General features: G+C 45.7%; 1 protein-coding gene across 5 annotated transcripts in view; it reads right to left on the reverse strand.

Annotated features, from left to right (window-relative positions):
- BCL11A (BCL11 transcription factor A) overlaps nt 1–20081 on the reverse strand; it is a 71893-nt gene that overhangs the window by 8764 nt on the left and 43048 nt on the right. For 3 of the 5 annotated variants that reach the window (XM_054180059.1, XM_054180058.1, XM_054180057.1), the window contains exon 3: nt 1–1755. This exon is cut by the window's left edge. In XM_054180059.1, the coding sequence (XP_054036034.1) occupies nt 1–1755 (1755 nt within the window). The remainder of the gene's footprint in view (nt 1756–20081) is intronic. The other 2 variants (XM_054180060.1, XM_054180061.1) reach the window with 2 other exon arrangements.

The following is a 20081-nucleotide window of genomic DNA, read 5'->3' on the forward strand; positions in this document are numbered from 1 at the left end:
TCTTGAAGACCTTCCCACAGTACTCACAAGTGTCGCTGCGTCTGCCCTCTTTTGAGCTGGGCCTGCCAGGGCCCGGGCCACTAATATGGGGGGTGCTCCCTCCGCTTCCTGTGCCACTGCGGCCTGAGATCCCTCCGTCCAGCTCGCCCGGCGGCGTGGAGAAGCGCAGGCTGCCGTTCTCCGAGGAGTGCTCGGAGGAGGAGGCGAAGGGCGATTGTCGCGAGTCGCCGAAGCTGAGGAAGGGGTCCTTCAGCTGCCGGGAGGCGGCATAGCCCGCCAGCCACTGCGAATAAACGTTCTCGGTGTTGGGCATGGCAGCAGGCGGCAGGTCAAACTCCTTCTCCAGCTTGATGCGTTTGGAGAAGGGGCTCAGGGAGCTGGGGCTACCCAGAAGCAGCTTTTTGGAAAGGCCTCCCGAGGCAGACTCCCCTGGGGAGCAGCCCCGGCCGTTGACCGCCCCTTCATCGATGCGGTCAGACTCGCCGGCCACCGAGTCTTCATCACAAGTGTCCCTGTGCACCTCAGGCTCGGGGAGGTGGCCACGCTTGTGTTTCTCCCCCAGGACCTGGTGGAAGGCCTCACTGAAGTGCTGCATGGAGCTCAGGACTATGCCCTGCATGACATCTGGCATTGACCGGCCCTCCTCACCAGCCCGTGAGTTGTTCTCGTGGTGGCGGGCTGCCTCTAGGCTCATCCCGAAGCCGTAGTCCGGCCTGTCACTCTCATTCAAGTCCTCCTCCTCTTCCTCCTCTTCCTCCTCCTCCTCTTCCTCCTCTTCCTCCTCTTCCTCATCTCCATTCTCAGGAATCATGTTGGGGTCATTCTCACTCTTGAACTTGGCCACCACAGACTTGAGGGCACTGCTGGCGCTGCCCACCAAATCACTGGTGCCCGGCTCAGGGGAGCTGGCAGTGGAGAGCCCATCATCCGACTTCACCGTCATGGGGGAGGACTTGTGCATGTGTGTCTTCATGTGGCGCTTCAGCTTGCTGGCCTGCGTGCAGGCATGGTCACAGAGGTTGCATTTGTAGGGCTTCTCTCCGGTGTGGCTCCGGCGGTGGACCACCAGGTTGCTCTGAAACTTGAAGGTCTTCCCACAGAACTCACAGGACTTGGACTTCATGGGTGGCTGAGAAGGAGGAGGAGCAGACTGCAGAGGAGGAAGAGGTGGTGTGGCCAGGAATGGGGGCTTGTTACCAGGCTGGAAGGGCTGCAGCAACCTTTGCATAGGGCTGGGCCGACTTGGGGACAAGGGTGGGCTGGAGGTGTTGCCAGCCAGCTCCCGCAGCCTCCGGGAGAAATCCATAGCGGGGGGCTCCATTGCCATGGGGTTCAGTCGTAGCACCCTGTCAAAGGCACTAGGGTGATGGGTGGCCAGAGCCATTTCTTCCGCACCCAGGCGCTCAATGCGATGCGGATCCAAATGGTGCCTTGGGGGAGGGCTAAAGAGGGGCGGTGTGGGTGGGAAACGCCCTTCTCCCAGCCCCGACGCCTCCCTTGAGACCGAGCCGGGTATTCTGAGCAGGTTAAAAGGGTTATTGTCTGCAATGTGAATCCCATGGAGAGGTGGCTGGGAAGGACACTCTGCACCTAGTCCTGTTGGGATACCAACCCGTGGCGTCAGGGGGCTGCCGTGCTCGCTTTCTAGGTAGATCCGTAAGCCATGCGTGTTCTGTGCGTGCTGCAAGAGGAACCAGGCGCTGTTGAAAGGCTGTTTACAAGTCGTACATGTGTAGCTGCTGGGCTCGTCTTTACCTGCAAAACAACACAACAAGCAGTGTCAATCTCCAGCCATCCACCAGCAGGGCGAGAGCTCACCTCCCCGCCTAAGCTCCTCTCCTCCAGGATGCTCAGCTGAGAGTTTGGAGAAGGACTATCCCAGCTCAGGCATAGGCAGGGGACAGGGGACATGGGAGGAGGCAAGGGGCATAGTGGGGAAGTCCAAACCCTCCCAGGGTGCACCTATCTCCTCCCATCATCCCCAGCCCAGACTTCAAAACCAAACCCCATCAAGCAATTGCAGTAAAAAAGAAGTATTAAAAAAAGTTTATGTCAGTTGATGCCAGCTGCAACTCCAGTAGATGTTATGCTGCAAGAGGCTGCTAACATTTATACTGGGAAGAAAATAAATATAAAATAAATAAAATAAAGTAAAATACAATATAATACAATAAAAAAGAAATAAAATAATAAATATATCTCCTTCTGAAAAGCACTGTATAAAACCCTGGACTTGGGTTCAAAGCAGCAATCCAAAGCAACACAACTGCTACCAAGCTGGGCATCATCACATTGCTAGCCTCCTTATTTTGAAAGACTAATAATGCGCACAGAATTAGGCAGCATGTCCTGTGCCTTAGCAAAGACTCAGCTTGAGGGCAGGGGGAGGGGGAAAAAAAGCAATAAAACAGAGCATGGAACAGAGAGAGAGGAAGGCAGAGAGATCAGCAGCACAGCCAGGGAAAGAGCTGGAGAGAGGCCAAGAGGCCTGGCCGAACGCCCTGCCGGAGTCGTATTATTTCTCTCATGCTGAAAAGGAGCTGAGGATGGTAAATGCCACTTTGGCAAGTAGTGAGCTAACTCTATTTAATGATAATTTATTTTTGGAGATAACACGGACATTATAAAAGAGCAACCAACTAATAAATAACTAAACAAAAAGCCAGCTAATAATGACAGCAGAGAGCAGTCCCTCCTAATATATGGCAAAACAAGGGGGATGAATAACTTTTTGAGGCCTGCCCTCATGAAAGAGTGGTGGGAGATACAGCGAAGGTGAGCTTTTATTGATCTTTCGGTTTTGCAGATAATTCACTTCTACATCCCTCTACGGAGATGTTTTTAGCAAATGCTGCTAAACTGAAACTGGAAGTAAGAGGAAGGTAACATTTCATTTCTAGTCCTGACCAGTTCTCATGGAGCTGTTGGTTAGTGTTACTTAAAAAAAACCCACGAGGTTTGCTGATTAATAAACCAGGTGTCCATCAAGGGCACCTTTTATCTGCCTGCAACATGTACTCCTGCCCTGACCCAAAATTTACTTCATGAGGCATCAGCTCCACAGGAACCACTCCTGGATAAATCTCTTTACAGGCTGCACTGAGAGTTGCCCCCACTAGATTTCCCCAGTTTACCTTATGTAAAGAAAAGGAAAAGTAAAAACAAATGAGGCACATTTAGAAAGAAAACACTTTCTCTGAACCAAAGATTTGGAAAGAAAATCCTGCACTTGTCTTGTTTCTCATCTCACTCGGGATGAGAGGAAGACAAGCTTCATCTGGGCATTTTCATTCTCCGGCAAGCTGAATGGTGATTTGAGGACAATAGAGGCAGCTTTCTTCCCTGTCTCCCAGCTCTGCATTATCCTACATCTGGCTTAAGAAGCTGGATCGGGCAACTAAACCAAGACTATACCATCCACAGAAGGCATTTAACACTTTAATCACTTTAAAAGCCCTTGGAATAATATTTAACAGGAGCCAGTGTTGAGATAAAATGCACTGTGGGGTTTAGTATGTGGTAGTGGTAGGCATGTGAGCATAGATAGATACTTTAAATCTGCTCAAATTAGAGGGAAATTCAATTGGACTTTCACATACCTATGCTCATTTGTGAGCTCAGAAAAAAATCTTAAATGGAAAAATTTCATCTTGCTTCACCATAATGAAGTGGAAGTTTTTAACACCACAGTAGGAGCTAACAATGTAATGCTACCTCGCCTCTCTACCTTAGACATCAGGTCAGAGAAAATAGCATTTTATCTTATAATGAGGATACAACATCGAGCATTCACTACCACATTTTAGTATTCCCATCAACTAGATATTCCAGATCATAAGGGCAGCTCGTGTAATCATAATGTCAATGAGAAGGGCTGTTACGACTGAGACTAAAGATTACATGGAAAAAGCTGCTTTGAAACTGGTAATTATTACCAGTCCACTAATAGCAAATGACGCATTACAGTTTCACCATATAATCTGTATTTCACTCAGCTCCTGCCAGTACGGCCCTTATTATATTACAGCGTTCACGAATTCTAAATTCCTAAACTACAGTCATCAATAAATGTGTTACTTGCCATAATTTGCAGAATTACTTTGTTCATAACAGCTTTGACTGTTATAAGGACCAGAATTGATTTCTTGCATGACAAAATTAGGGCTACATTGATTTAGTGGAGTGTAAAATGCAGTATTATTCTTCATTTGTTTGCCTGAAAAACAAGTTTTCGATTCACCATCATACTTGGTAATCAAGATAATAATTTAAAATTTAAAATCATGTTTATGCACCAAACTTCCCTAAACAGCCCGAGATCTTCAAGGGAGCACTGTTAAAACCAGAAAATAAAATAAAGCAGCGAAACAGTTAAAATTCAGCAGCCATTCGCTTCCACCTCCTGTTCTGAAGAGATGCGATTTCTAATTTGTCTATTAGTGCTTGATTAATTATGAAGGCTATTGACTGACCGTATTACGTTCCAGTCTGATGCAGACTTGCCAAACTGCAAGAATTATGGCACTTATCCATACATTGCCTGCCAGTGGCGAGATGGGTCCTTACACTGTTGCAGCAACCCCTGGTTTTCTAAGGGACATTCCTTCCTCATGTCCCACCACCATGCTGTGGTATGGCATTCAGGTACCCCCTGAAACCAGACAGGATTACAGGACCCAAAGCCTGTGGATCCACTAATGTCTCCTAGCTATGGACAACTACCCTCTGCATCCACTAAAGCTAAAGCATCTGGGCAAGACCACAGTGAAGCAAGAAAAGCATATCAGAATGATGCACTAGTAGCTGGATCTGGCCAAGGACAGGGATGGAGAAGGTTCCACAGGGCATTTTGTGCCGCATGGGGCAATGTGTTGGAATGGGGCAATGTTATTCAAAGCAGCATTGTGACACCATCGGTGGAGTTCACTTGATTTCCAAGACAATAGCAGGAATCCCCCAGATCCAAACGCCAAGTAGTCTCCACTGAACCAGCCCTCCCTGGCCACCAGCAGGAGCTGGAACCTGCATCTTCAGCGGCTTCACATCGAACAACTTCATGTCGGAAGAGTCCACCAGCTCTTACTCTCTGAGCTTTCCTGAAATACATGTCTCTCAGCTGTCCTAGCCTCATGACCAACACAATGTCTTTGGCTAAAGCATCACCTCCTCCAGCCCCACAAATCCTCTTTAGGGCAAAGCATGAAATACAAGTGAAAATCATTCTAACCAGCTCAGAATACAAGGAAAGCATGCACTGTTTGCCACCAGAGTCAGTTCCCACTGCTAACCACACTCACAGACAGATACTGGGGTCCACCTGAACTTCTCTGGCTCCAATCTCTATCTGCTCTCTTTCACTGTTGCTGGGGTGGGGGCAGCACAATAAACTGAAAAGCCCTTTGATATGCAATGTACCCCCATCCCATGCACCACAGCACACTTTGAAATGTTGTTATGTTTCCATCCTGAAGCTACCCCTCCATCATCCTCCACTATTCAAGGGCCAGCCTAGTCCCTTCACCCTACCATTATGTTCAGGAGTTGGCTTTCCTCTAAGCCTCCTGCAGAGCTGCTGCCTTCTGCAGTAGCATATCCCAAATGGCCCATATGGCTCAAATTCTGCTCTTCTAGCCAAAGACCATGTCAGGCAGTACCCAACTATGCTCCAAACACAACCAGATCACACCATAAACCTACCCCTATTGTTCCTCACCCATCCTCCCAGCTAATTAGCCACAGTTGCATATTCATTTCTAGATCACCAATGACATGCTAACCACCACTAAGGCTCCCATCAGTCCCTGCTGACCTCCATTCCTGCTTCTCCAACTAAGCCCCCATGTTCCCAAAACTGTTGGCCAGCTCTGAATCATCTGTGCCAGCTCTATCACCCAGGACTTGGTCTTCTGATATGCTGTCATACAGCGCCACATCCAGCACCTTGCAGAGTCTATTTCATCTACATTTATCAAACACAGTTGTCATCTGGAAGAATGAAGTCAGGTTTATTTGACAAGATCTATATTCCATAAATCTAACCTGAGTGGCATGAATTATATTTCTATCCTTTAATTCTTTATCAATTGATTCTTATATTGGCTCTTCAATTATTTTGCCCAGAAGAGGTAAGTAAAGTGTTGCCAACTCTCCCATGGTTACCCTGACCAGTTCTTGACAGCATTTTCCCAGTCCATAAGCTTTATTTAAACCCAGCATCAAATGTCAACTTTTTAGAGATTCCTGGATGCAAGCTGTCAGGGACTTTTCATTTAAAAATATTTATTTCTATTGTATAAAACCCTTCTTGGCTACTAATGAGCTAGAAAAAATGTCATCACTCACATGACACTGCTGTTTTCCAGGTCTACAATACAATACTCATTAAACATTTCTACCTTACTTCTTTCTCCATCCATTACTTCAAGGTTTTCTCTTTTCTCTAGGACTCTGATCAGCCCTCCTCCCAGACCATGCCAGGCACAAGTTTTCCTCAGCATCTTCAGCTTCCCTCACTAGTTCTCCACCCATCATGGTTTCTCCCTATGATTGATTGCTATCCATTCTCAATTTTTTTAATTGTCATATATTGATTTTTGTAATATCTAATTGCTGATCTCATCTCACCACTGAAGCGAGTGAAGTGGCTTTTGGATTTGGGCCAAAGTTGCCTTCTCCTTCCTGGGCAGCTCATCAACACTTCACAAATAGCTTCCAATTACCAGTAGCATTTTTGCATGTACATTTTTCCTCCCAGTCCATTTTACTGCTCCTTTCCCCCACATTTAGGAAATTACCCTGAGGGAAAATACATGGGGGATACCTTGTACCAAATAAAGATGTGGGGCCAATATGAAAATTGAGTGGTCTCACCCACTGCTATGTATTTATTCCTTTTCATAGCTGGCAAAGGACCAGTGGCAGGGCACAGCATCTCACTACAGCACCAGTGTTTAGTGTTTCTCAAGTTATTGGCTTCTGCCTAAAAATCAGCAGAACAGCTCTTGCCTGCCATGCCCCCAAAAGAAGCAGTTTATCCAGTGACACACAAGTGGCAGATTTAGCTTCTGATCCGAAAAATGTTAACAAATAAGTGGGATGGATATTGCCATTTGAGTGCCTTTAAGGGCAGTTGGCACAATTACTCAGTAAAATATGGAGAGAGAGTTGCTTTCAGCATAAAGGGCTTTTTTAATGGTTAAAAAAAAAAAAAAAAGGCTCTTCTGTGCTGTGCTCACAGATACACCCAGCGGGCTCAAAGTCCAACCAAATGCAAGCCAACACCTCCAGGCACAATATAGCTGGCTCCAAGCAAGACCCACAACCATGTCCACATCCACAAGCAGCAAAGCCAGACAAGATGCTGGGGAGAAGACCAGCTGGGAGGAGAAGCTGTCACATAGATGCCACTGCTGGGAGGGGAAAAAAAATAAAAATAAATGGATTTCTGGAGCTAGGCATGCAAGTTCAGGCATTGCCAAGTGAGTAATGGAATAATCTGCATGAGTGTGCCAATGTGCTTTGGAAGAGCTTCCTTCGTTTCTCAAAAGTCAGGGCTGGATCCAGGAAAGCTGCTTGCTGGACACAGCAGTGCTCTACAGAAAAGTGACACGGAAATACCCCATGCAGCAAGCTCTCAGTGCCCCCGTGCAAAACAGGCAGTCCATGGTGCAGGACATTGTTGAGGAAGGACCATTAGATTAAGGAGTAAAAGGTTAATATAATGTGTATTTTACCACAGGGCATTGCAAAGGCCACACACAAACGTGAAGCATTAGAGACACCCCAGCTTTCCCAGTGTTTCCAGCAAAAAATCAGCAGTGTAAGCAGTGAGTGCACATATGCCAACGCTGTTCACGAGGATTTCATTCACAGCTGCAGATTTACTCTCTTGCAGAAATCCCCATGTCAGAGATAGCTCTGAGCACAACAGATTTGTCCCCCTCTGCCTGGATAGTTCAGCAGCATTGCTTCACAAGTCAGCACCACCACCCTTGGTGGCTTAGGTCATGTGTTCTCCTTCACCCTCCCCAAAAAACCTGCAGGTTTAGGAAAAACCAAGATGTCTTTGCGCTACCTGCATCTACGGGGCATATACATGCCTTTTGCTATCAAACTGCAGAGAACAGAAGTTAAAAGCAACTCAAATACCTGCAACATGTAGTAAACACCCTCCTCTCTTCTCCTTACCACCAAACAATTATCAGAGAGAAAGCCTGAATCAAACACAGGCTCTTCTTTATTCAGCTTTAATGTCAACTGACTGCTTGACTTTTTGACTGATAAATTTGGAGTTGTTAGGGTATTTAAAGGAGAGGAAGAAAAAAAACTGAGCTAGTTGTTACTACTTGTACTTGATTCAGTTCTTCTCCATCTGGCTTGTCACATCTCTCTCTCTCTCTTGTTTGTTTTTTCCCCTTCTCCTTCTCTCTTTTGGAAATCCATACTGTTGAAATTCTGTTCAACTGAAAACTAGAAAAGTTAAATGGCTGGGACACAGGAAGCGTCACAGGGCCAGGAGGTACGTGAGTCCACTTCATGCTCAAAGCAGCCCACTTCTCCCTTGTAAGAAACAGCTGCTTTGGCATGACTCACCTTTTCCTGTTGGTTGGTAGCTTAAGTTTAGATGGGAAACTCTAACTGCCCGAACAATTTTTTTTCCTTCTTGCACTAATTCTTCCTCTCAGTACTTTAGTGCTTTATTACCCTGGTTCATCTTTAACCAGTTATAAGTAGCTTTTACTACTGCTAGCATCAGCATTGTCAATGTTGTTGTCGTATTAATTATATAATAATAAATAACAGCACTAGCTGCGTTTATGTACAACAGGAGGTTTTCTCTCTAATCTTATCTCCCTTTCACTAGATGAATCAAATTCAGAAACACTGAAGAACAAAAATGGCCCCCAGACTCTCTAGGAAGTGACACAGGGTTGCTTGTGCAACAAGAAGCAACACTGCTGTTGTGCATCTGAAAAATAAAATTCTTAAAATCAAGCCCATTTTGTGATAAACAGAGCTGACAGCGAGTCCTGGCACCAGCTTAGTTGTGAAAATGTCAAAAATTTAGAAGAACTTTTGCTTTGTGGGATTCTCAGCTCCCCATTTGCCATCTTCACCAGCCTTTCCTTATCTACAGCTTATTGATACAAGACTTACTTATATGCCTAAATATAATTCTTTTTCCTGCATATTACAGCTCCCTGAAATCATTTGAATGAAACTGGCAAAACATTTTCTAAGCTGAGCCTCAATAATGCCACTTTTTTTGTTACAACTCCTTTTAAATGCTCCTCTTTTAAAGAAGAGGGCCAAAACAGTAACATGCAAACTTCAAAAAGAAACCCAAACAACATCAATAATAAAAATAAAGGTACAGCTGTCATTGCCTTGCCACATTCAAAGACTTAGACTGGCGTTAGAAACTCCAGGAATTCAACTTTTTCTGCCAAAACTAAATCTTCTTTGTGTTTTGCAGCACTGCTCACGTTTCAACACAGTGTAGGCTTTTTGAGGTTCAGTAAAGAGCAAGTGGGAAGGCATGGATGCAGGGAGGCCAGTTTCTCCCTGCAGAAGAGTAATGTGCAGCATCCTTGCATGGCATGCAGGTGGGAATAGGGAGGATTCCAACATGGAAATCCCAGAGAACATCAGGCCCTTGCAGGAGAACTGCAAGGTTACAGCCTTAACATGTTTTCATAGAATCATAGAATTATTTATGTTGGAAGGCATCTTAAAGACCATAATGTTCCAACTCTCCTGCCACAGGCACAGACACCTTCCACTAGACCATGTCTCAAAGCCCCATTCAGCCTGGCCTTGAACACTTCCAAGGATGAGGCATTCCTCTGGGCAACCTGTTTCAATGTGTCACCACCCTCACTACTTCCTAATGTCTAACCTAATCTGCCCTCTTCCCATTTTAAACCTTTACCCTTCATTTTGTTTATTTACTCAATTCTTCTAAGCAGAACCAAACTCCTAGCACCTAGACTGTCTCAACAAAATACATTTTGTTAACAACCAACAAAACACATAGTTTGGAGAGAGATGAGGTGCTGAGGTCCCACCAGAGCACACCAGCACTGCCAGGCATATCGGCCTGACCTCAACGTCTGTCACCATTTGCAATGCAATTACATTTGGCCACCAAGAAAACTTGCTTCGAGCTCCAACTTGGCAAGCAAGGTATCAGGCTGTGACTGATTTTGTGCTTTTTAAAACTTAAGGGGGGTGAAAATCTGTTGCAGTTTGATTAGCAAGGAGCAGAAGAGACCTGCCACTGGAAAACAATGTAGTGCTTTCAATTCAGCTTCGAATGAAGTTCGAAAGGAAATCCTTCAAGTAAAGAAGAGCTGATTATGCACACCAGTATACTCTATATGCTAACACTACATGGATGGAGACACAGAGGTAATGTAGGCTGTAGCGTCACATGGGTAGTAGCTCCATCAACTTCAAACACCAGCAGTGAAACCTAAAGGATGAACTACACAGTGCTGTCAGCCCTACAGGAGGAACTCCTTACTGATACCATCTCATTCCTCTAAAAAAATCAGTAGGCCAAGTAACCAAAATCCCAGAGTGCAGGGTTACCTGCTCACCTCTCCCAGGCTCTCCCAGGCGACATCTCTTGAGCACAAGCACAGGGTTCCTAAGCGAATAGGCTCAAACAGGAGTGGCAGCACTGGGATGACACCTGCTAGATCAGTTCTTCCAGATGTACCTGATACCAAGTCCCTTCTGAAAAGTCCACCCAGCCTGTGACCAACTGAGGACCAAACCCTGCCCCAAAAAGAGCATCAAGGCCCTTTCAAAGCCAACCTGACTATTCAGCAAACAACACCTGGTTCCAATGGTCTGTACTTACACATTTATCCAGTGGCTGCCTGGGACAACCAGGTCACTAATACACTTTTCAAAAGCAGTGTTGTAATTACAAAGATACAAAGAGCTTTCAAATTGTTTAAATCACTCTCATACACCTATGTTTAATTACTGTTTCCTCTCCAGCTGGCAGCATCTGAATAAAAGGCAGGATGCCCTTCAAAAAGTTTCTTGCAAAGGAAATAAAGGAGATGCTCTAGCATGACATTTCAAGTCATCCTTTCTGGTGTGAGGTAGGATGTTGACACATGACTCCAAAGTCCAATGGTACCAATGGTGGGGTGTTTCTCCTGTTTTGTATCGTGGTTTGGGTACTTTGTCATTCAACCATCACCCTGCACAGGTGAATGCATGTCATGGAAGCTGCTCTGGAAAGCACACTGTACACAAACGCATCTCTTACAAATAGAGCCTCTCAGATGCGACGCCAGAATGCTGCTCTTACAGGGTCCCTTCTCCATCCCCTTCTCTTCTGCTATCACTAATGCCTCAGGCAGGGTGTTGGTGGAACCAAAAAGCCCCAGCCCCTCAGCCATGGACCTTGAGAGCCTTATTCTACCTTTTCCTTCCCCAAAATGGATCCTCTTCAGACTCTGCTTTTTCCCAGCCTCCCCCTTTGGCTCCTTTCCTCTTGCTTTCAAATTAATACTATTTAGCCAGCAGCAAAGCATCTTGACAAAGTGGGTCAGAGGAACTGCAGGTTACTCCAAATGACACCTCTGCCTGCAAATCATCTCCCAGGAAGGCAAAGGTTTATTCTGTCCCTGAGCAAGTTCATTGTAATCATGGAGTTGCAAGCACGGCAAGCACTGAACCAGATCCTACGACACTTAGTTTCATAACTTGCACAAGCATTAGTGGAACTGACAATACATAGTTTTCCCTCTTTGCTTTGCAAATCAGACCAAAAGGTGTTGTAAAGTTGTCCAGTCTTCTCCAGTTATTCTGTCTTCCCTCCACTGCTGAGATATCTGTAAAGTTGAAAAGTACTTGATACTTGGAATATCTGGAGTTTGGAGGATGTGAGGCTTGCAAGAACTTCTACAGCTTTATTGTGTTCTAGGGGCACCGAGAGTATTTACTATACATACATCACATCAAGGCATGCAAAAAGGGCATAGGGAAATTTGCTGCTTCAAGCTCGGGAGGTTAAATTCCCAGAGAGGCAGAAAAAAAGAGTTAACTATCTTATTTATAGATTTGCAGATGAAATCCAACAAAACGAGCCCTCCCCACTAAGAAAAACCCTCTCCCTTTATGTCAGTAAGGCTGATTCAATTTCCAGGCTTGCAAGGTCTCCTCTCGCCAAGTATTACCCGACCCCAATAACACGCACTGTTCCAAGGTTAAGATCTGTTTCCTTACAATAATGCAGAAAGCTGTTGTTTCAGTTGTGGCTGCAGAACTCAGCTTTGAAGGACAGGTTAGTACCACACTACATTTAACTGGATTCAGTTCATCTGATTATACAGTGCCTTGCTTTCTGGAATATGTAATCATCTCTTTCTGATGACATTTTAAATATCCAACTAGACAAATAATTGCAGCAATAATTGATAGCTGAGTCAAGCTGGAAGATTATTGATTGGCACAGTACCCGCGCTGAAACAAATGTTCATCTTTCAAACATTACAGTGAAGATGCTTAAATCTAACTTTTGCTGATAAATGATAAAAATGTGATTTACTGATAAAACCACCTGAACAGAATATGCACTTTGGGATCTGATTACCTGGTGAAATTTTTGGAAGAAAAACTAGGCATCAGGATTTATATTCTATTTCAGGTGAATAATTGCCAAGATATGAATAAGCGGCTGAACATAAACACACAGACGTCTTAAAGAGTTGCTGATTAACTCTCTACCTTCCTCAATGGTATGTCTCTGTTTCTAACCGCTGCTTACATAGGAATTTATCCTGCCACCCTCCCAAGGATGCCTCGCGTGGGTCTCATTATCGACAACGGGAGTTACATATCAAGAAAGATCCCCCCCGTTGTTTTCCCAGCAGCTCAAAGCCCTTGGTTTAAATGTGCATATTCTTACTCTGCTGTGACTGCAGCTGAAACGAGGGTTTGATCTCATTTGCTGTGGTGTAAATCAGGAGTACCAGCGCCTGAACCTGCTGCACTGCATAAAAGCAGCAGGAGGGAGGTCAAGATCAGGTGCATTTCCAAACTGCATTCACTGTCTTGAAGGAAGGGGGGGTTAATGCTGAAATAAAACCACTTTTCAGCTCTTATGACACAGGAGGCTGTTTAAATGTGGGCTTTCTTTACATTATGATATTCCAAACCCCACAGCACTGCATGTACATTGCAGGGGAGAGAAAGGAGGAATTTCTCAAACTTACTGATTATAAAGTGGAGCAAGCAGCCACGGCAGAGAATCGCATGCAGGGAAAGGCAAGCGATGAGCTGCCAGTTAGGGTAGAAGAGCCGTCGCAAGGCAGAAGCCTGAAATTAAGGAAAAGCACCAGAATATTTGAGCAGGGAACAAAGAGCATAAATTCCAGAGTAAGAGATGAAAAATGCACTGAAACGTTTTGAAACTGAGCCATTAGGAGCTGATTGAGTCTCAGGGCTACTGTTAAAAATCAGCCGCTTGTTAGATGTGGCGATCAGCTGAGCCCTGACACTTAAGGCATACAAGGGGGCTTGTCGAGTGGCTTCACTCTAATTTAGAGATGCTCAGTTAATTAGAAAGCCCTCAGATTTTCTGCAAATGCAGAGCACTATTGACAGCCTGTGCTTTTGATGCTTTCCGGGTGACAGTTGCCAGTTGCCAGACTGACCTTCACAGCACTGGCAGGGCTGCCCAGACCCTTGCCATGCTGGGGGATTCAATCACCTCTGCCAGCACCAGTGGGAAGTCACAAGTAAGATGATTCCATTCTTACACCCCATTTCCTTCTCTGAAAAAAAAACACTGATGAAATCTACATTTGCTTAATGTTGTACATAGCTCCAGCTTTGAATTATTATTACTTCCGCCCCCCCTTCATCAAGTGGATGTCATAGGACAGCCCAGGACTCTGGGGTGAAAGTTTATCAAAGGCTGCAGCAGCAGAGGTTGGGAGAAGTCCATTACAAGGCGCAACTTGCTTGAACTGAGCCCACAGCTATGACTGTGGGAGTAGAATCTCCTTCTGAGGCCTTCATTTGCCCTGATACCTATACCAAGTAGCAGTGGCTGCCAGGGATGGAGCCCCTGTCCAGGGGACAGTACTCCCAAAGCTCCTCCATGCACTCAGCACATCCTAACTATGAGGATGCCTCTCCTAGCCTCAAGGTCTGGTGATGTTCTCCAAGTAGAAATCACTGATAATACATATTGCAGGACAAATGCTAATACGGGCAACCACTGAACAAAATGAGACTTGTTTGGAAATGCAGGGAGACGAGTAGAAGTTACAGTGACAACCCAAAGGCAAGATGACAGACCTGCAGTCACACAGGGAGTCAGCAGCAGACACTAGAAAATTAACTCTCAGGAACAGTCTAGCATTGGCAGGGAAATGAATGAGATGATCTAAGAGATATTTTCTACCTCTAATAGGATTTGATGATGATTTTGCATAGGCTTTTGTGCTAGCCTGGCTTTTGATAAAGGCATGGTGTCTCTTTTCAACCCACATGCAAGGGAGAGATTAATAAGTTGCAGACTCGGCCCACCTCAGCTATAAATGGTTTCTGTGCCTATAGGGGGAAAAAAAGCCAAGCTATGACTGACAAAAAAAAAATACACACCAACCACCAACAATGGACTGAGTGCAAGGTAGTGCTCCTACACCCAAATCTTCAGTTATTAAGAGATTTAGAATGGAGAGAAAAATTGTCCTCCAGCATCCATAAAAGCATCAATTTACTAGCCAGACAGGGCAGTAATGCACAACCTGTGGCCAGTTTAGGAGCACTGAATTGAGACCTTTCCAGAAAGAGCCCTGCTGAGGGCTGTGGGACACAAGAGGAGATGAGATGGCTCTAGTACATCTGGCAGGTCACATGCCCCATGTAGGAGCAGACATACACACTGGCAGATGAAGACAGCAGTCATTTGGGAAGACCTGGCATGGAGACTTCTGTCCACTCACAGCCTCAGATCAGCAGAGGGTAAGATCAGACGACTGGCCTCAGAGGATGGATTAGATAGCACCCATGGTAAAAGAATAAAATGGAAACAAGAGTTTTTAGTGTATGAAAGAGGTAGTAGAGAATCTCATTTTTTAGCAAAATTAACATTTTCTTACAGGAAAATACAATTAAATATTTAACTACCAGCACTTAGATACCTGCAATAGTGATAAAAAAAAACCCCTAATCTCACCTGATTAATTGAATAACCTTCTGTGTAGTCTGCATGGTCATACCACAATACTATACTCTTTTTTGGGACAAACACCACACCAGCAGAACCTCTACATCCACATACATAGGACAATTCATCTGGGACCCATGGGCCAGTTCTCACTGGCATCCCCACCCTCAATGCCAACCTAGTGTCCCATAGGGCAACTTTGCTTTTCAGGAAAAACAACCCACAATGTCAAAAATGAGCAACCAGTTACATCTCCACATCCCTGACAATGATCTATATCTGCAGCCAGTACTTCAGGTTCAAGGCTGCTATTATTTGCATTGCAGCCAGGTCCAGCAGCCACCACAGGCGACCAGAGCCCTTCAGAGCACAGCACTGCACCCACAGATAACAAAACAACAGTTCCTGCACCCCCCAGAGCTGGCAATTATCATCATTGCTATTATAGCCTGATGAGAGGAGCTGCCAGTTTAAACAGGCTACTGCTTTGACGCCAACACTTCCCACTCCTTGGGCTTAAGAGCGCTGAATATTTCAGCAGGTAAACGGCAGAAGTTGCAGTTCACCCAATTCCTGCCATGTCTCACAGCGCTTTTGATAACCACAGCAGCATATTCATGGTTGGAGTGAAAGAAATCGGCCTCACGTCATTTTTTAGTAATAATACAGTAAGAGAGTAATAACACTGAAAACAATTAACACCAAGATGTGCTTAACCACACCTTAAGTCCAAAAAGCGCAGCGTGGTCTGCAAATGGCCATTAATGACACAAAGGCTGTACAGGGAGTGGCAGTGCTGCCCATGGTCCCAAAAGGGCATTTTCCAGCTGCTTCCCTCTGGGCCATCGTTTTCATCCACCAAGCATCAAGCAAACACATGGATCACACCTGCCATATCCAGCATCTTTTATCTCCTGCACCTGAGCCCACACACTCTCCAGAAAGAGTTCTGGGCACTGTGGTAATGGGCAGCAGCTCAATGTAAGCAGTCCTTAAATCATCACTTTACCTGCATGTTTTATCAGAAAACACCCCATTCAGGGGCAGCCTGGGAGATGGCCCTGAATACACGGCAGGTCTGAAACTGCCTTCAGCTTCACCTCAATCCTTTTCTGATGTCCTTGGCCATCCAGTTAAGATCTGACAGCATTTAAAGATGACAGTGCTTGAGGTAATGGGACAATGCCATAACAGGATTACAGGAAATGTGAAAGAAAGGACATACGTACATAATGTCATTTAGGTAATGTCATCTATGAACAGGTTCTGCTGCAATTTTTGCTGACAAAGAAGTCTGTCTCACTTATACAATTCCTTTTAAATTCTGTTATTGCCATAAATAGTTTTACTTCTTTCTGAAAGAAAGCTTTTTAGACACGTCATTACAAATATTTTGTTTAACTTTGCCACTGGTCTGAGGCAAGCCATTCTGGAGGGGTAGGGAAAGCAACATGAAACAGTACAAAGTGGCAAGTGGAGCAAGGCAGCAGGATGTAAGGCCACCCCACTGCCCTCCCAACCCAGATGCAGCACCCAGACTTTGTAAGATCCTCTCAATTAATTTTCACCCAGCTATTCCCCCCCCACACGCCCTTTTTCCATCAGTATTCCCTATCAGTCCCACCGCAGCTGCCCCCGAAACAGCTTCCTCATTGTCCCCCCACCAGAAGTGGAGTATGTGTGCCAAGCAACTGACCACAAACAAAAGCTTGTTTGACCAACGCTTGCTCTGAAACAAAACCCCGTCTGGAGAAGGAAATCCCGCAAAGGAGGGGGGTGGGATTGATGCTGGGACAATTTGGAAGGCTAGCCCAGCATGCTCACCCCTGGGGACTCACATTCTTGACAGACAATGGTGTCTGGCCTCCCCATTCATAGCTCGCCTCACACCCCTCCCCAAAAACTCCCCCCTAAAAGCCATATTTGTTATACAGTCTGATAGGTGGGAGAGATGCTGTTAAACTGAGCCCACAACCATCTCATATGTGCTGCTCACAGTGTCTCAGGGCTAGAGGGTGGACAATAGAAGGAGCCTCTGAAGAACTCAGAGAAGGGTTTTCAGAGCTAAACTTACTGTTAGGAAATACTGGGATGAGTTGATTCCTTCTACACTGGATGGTGAAAAATGGTCAATGGGATGGCTATCATGTCCCACTTTCTCAGGAAGTATTTTACTCTTTCTGAACAAAATGGTTCTTCCAAAGTCCCCAGCCTTGCCTTAGATGACACCTTCCCCCGAGCCAAGAGAAAGCGGCTGTTACGAAGAAGCCGAGTCTTTACCCCCTGTACATCTGCCTGCCATTGGCATGTGAAGCTACCGATTAGAGGAAACACCCTCACTGGGCAGGCAGCCCCCTCCCTCGATAAGTACGGTTGGAAACCACAGGAGTTGCACAGGCTGGCTCACACACCCTACACTGGCCTGACCATCTTATCCGTTAATAAACAGACGTTCAGGTCTTCGTCGCATTGAGCAATGTTGACATCTGCCTGTTTAGGCAACACGTTGGGCAGCAGCTGGGTTTGTGGCTGGGCAGCCAGCAGGGTTTGCTTGAAGGCTAGCTGTGGGCTTTGATGGGGGCAGGATCCTACCCTCTGTCTGTCTGCCTGCCCAGGCTCACATTATTGCTGGAAGATGCTCCTAAGAGACATAGATAGGGTTAAGTTGCTCACAAAGTCACAATACTTGGCGCTTGAACAGCACATTCCAGTCATTACTGAGCTGTCCCCAGGAGCACATGTCACCAGTCCCTGCACCACACAGAGAAACTAGCCAGTGGCTCTAGTCCATCCCCACGCACCTGTGCTCTGGTCACCATCTAAAGAGAAGCAAAGCTTTTGCCATGATGAAAAGCATTTCTCTAAAGCATATTTACCATTTCAATGATGAGGCCACTCACCATGCTTGGCAAGTACGTGTATGTTTGCAAACAGATGTGCAACTTTTCATTTCTACATCACAGAAGTGCTTGTGCAGTTATTATAATAAGGCATCTACTGGATATGACCATACAAGGACAAACGACAAAATGGAGGCATAGTTTTTGGTACTGTTCACAGAATGCCAAGGGTACAGCACAAATTCTAGGCCAAACCAGCAGCTTCTTGCTTTTGGAGTAGGACATGCCCCTCTGAACACTGTCTATTTGTCACTTTTGCTGTTGAGTGAGCTTCCAGCTCTACAGAGATTCTTCTAGAGTCAAGTTTCTCCATGGCTGAGAATATCAGAGGATACCAGAATGGGAGCTGAGAGGTAGGACCTGTCCCCTTGTAACAACTCCCACAGCATCCTGCCCACTTCATTAGGACATGTGAGTTATCAGGATCAGACGCATGCAGGTTGTAACTGGCTGCAGGGCTACAAACACAGTTGGGGTGTATGTGTCTTGTGTTGTACATCCCACATTTTCAAGCAGTTTTTAGTTATGCACTTGCTTTCCCATCTTCTCTAAAGCTGAGCTTTTTTAAGCCCTCCAAGACAGTGTGTCCCTATAGTTGCCACTTCTAGGACTTAAGATCAGGATGTCACATGCCACTACATCCCTCGAGACAGGGACAGAGCTGCTGCTGCAAGGAGTTGCTGGAGACTGCTTCAAAACCTGCCTACTCCACCTACGCTGCTTGCAAGACATCAAACAAAGTGCTTCTGGTCATAGAGCTGCACTATACATGGAGCAGAACACTACATGCTTTTTCTTTACATTCTTGTGAAATTAATGCCACCTTAAACTTGCCTTTAGTACTACTGTTTCTGTCTGCCTCCTCTGAAGCTGGGATGCTGCAGTTGTAGAGCACATCCCTGCTGGAAGCTGAGGCTGACAGAGAAACACATGCACATCTCCCAGGCCAATTAAGTATTTTTAAGGGCAACCCTATTACTTCCAGAAAACCAGCCCTAATCATTCTTACCTGGCAAAAGCCCCACAACAGCTGAAATAACTGCATGGAGGGAGTGAAGCTACCCCATCCCATCTGCAGCTGGGCAAGGCAGCAACTTGCATCTCATGATCAAATGAGGTGATTTTGACATAAGGTCTGCAGGTGACATTTCAGGAACAGGGCTATTCCCGTTAGAGCCCAGTCAGAAAAACAGAGTTAATGCCCTTGTTATCTGGCTAACCACATTGTTGCACTATGTGTGGTCCATCCAGTGATACTGGCTGGTTGGGCGAGCATGGATGCTGCCACACCAGCAACTGCAGGAGCAGGGCCAACCCAGCAGTCCCAGTGAATTTACCAGCCACCATGGGAAACCTGGCATTACTTCTCACCAGGAGCATCAGGAGGCAATTTCCCCCTCTCTGACTCACTCAATCCTTTTATTTCAGCTCTTCTATCCAAGCAGCATGTTTTCAGCAGCAGAGGGGATTGCTGCAGCTTGGGGTGGGGATGAAACAGCCTCGTGGCTCTACTCTCACTGCACAGCAATGGGTTCCAGGAGATGGGTTGCCAGGCACTGCCCTCTGATACTCAATGCAAAGGGCTGCTGGAGAACCAACTGCTAGATCAGACAGTTTGGATGCTGCTTCAGGTGTCCAGAGCTGAGGCACACAACTTATTGATAAAGTATATACCACCTTTTTTTTTTTTTTTCAATTGAAATACTAATAGGCAAAATTCCACTGCAATTTGCTTTGTTTCTTTGATCATGGGATCAATAGCCTTCTTTCCCTAGGGAAAAACATATCCTAAAACCAAACAAATGTTGCACTGGAAGTAAAAGAGCCCACTCCTTTGAAATCTTGCAGCTGTTGGAAGACACATACTCATGCCCAGAAAACCAAAACTGTCCTGAGTTGTGACAATGAAGGACACCAGGAATCCCACAGCAGCCCCAGACTCCAGTTCCACAAACTTGCAAACGTTCTCCAAACTCTAA

The sequence above is a fragment of the Dryobates pubescens genome, chromosome 3 (assembly GCF_014839835.1).
Source record: "Dryobates pubescens isolate bDryPub1 chromosome 3, bDryPub1.pri, whole genome shotgun sequence".
In the NCBI taxonomy this organism is placed as follows: domain Eukaryota; kingdom Metazoa; phylum Chordata; class Aves; order Piciformes; family Picidae; genus Dryobates; species Dryobates pubescens.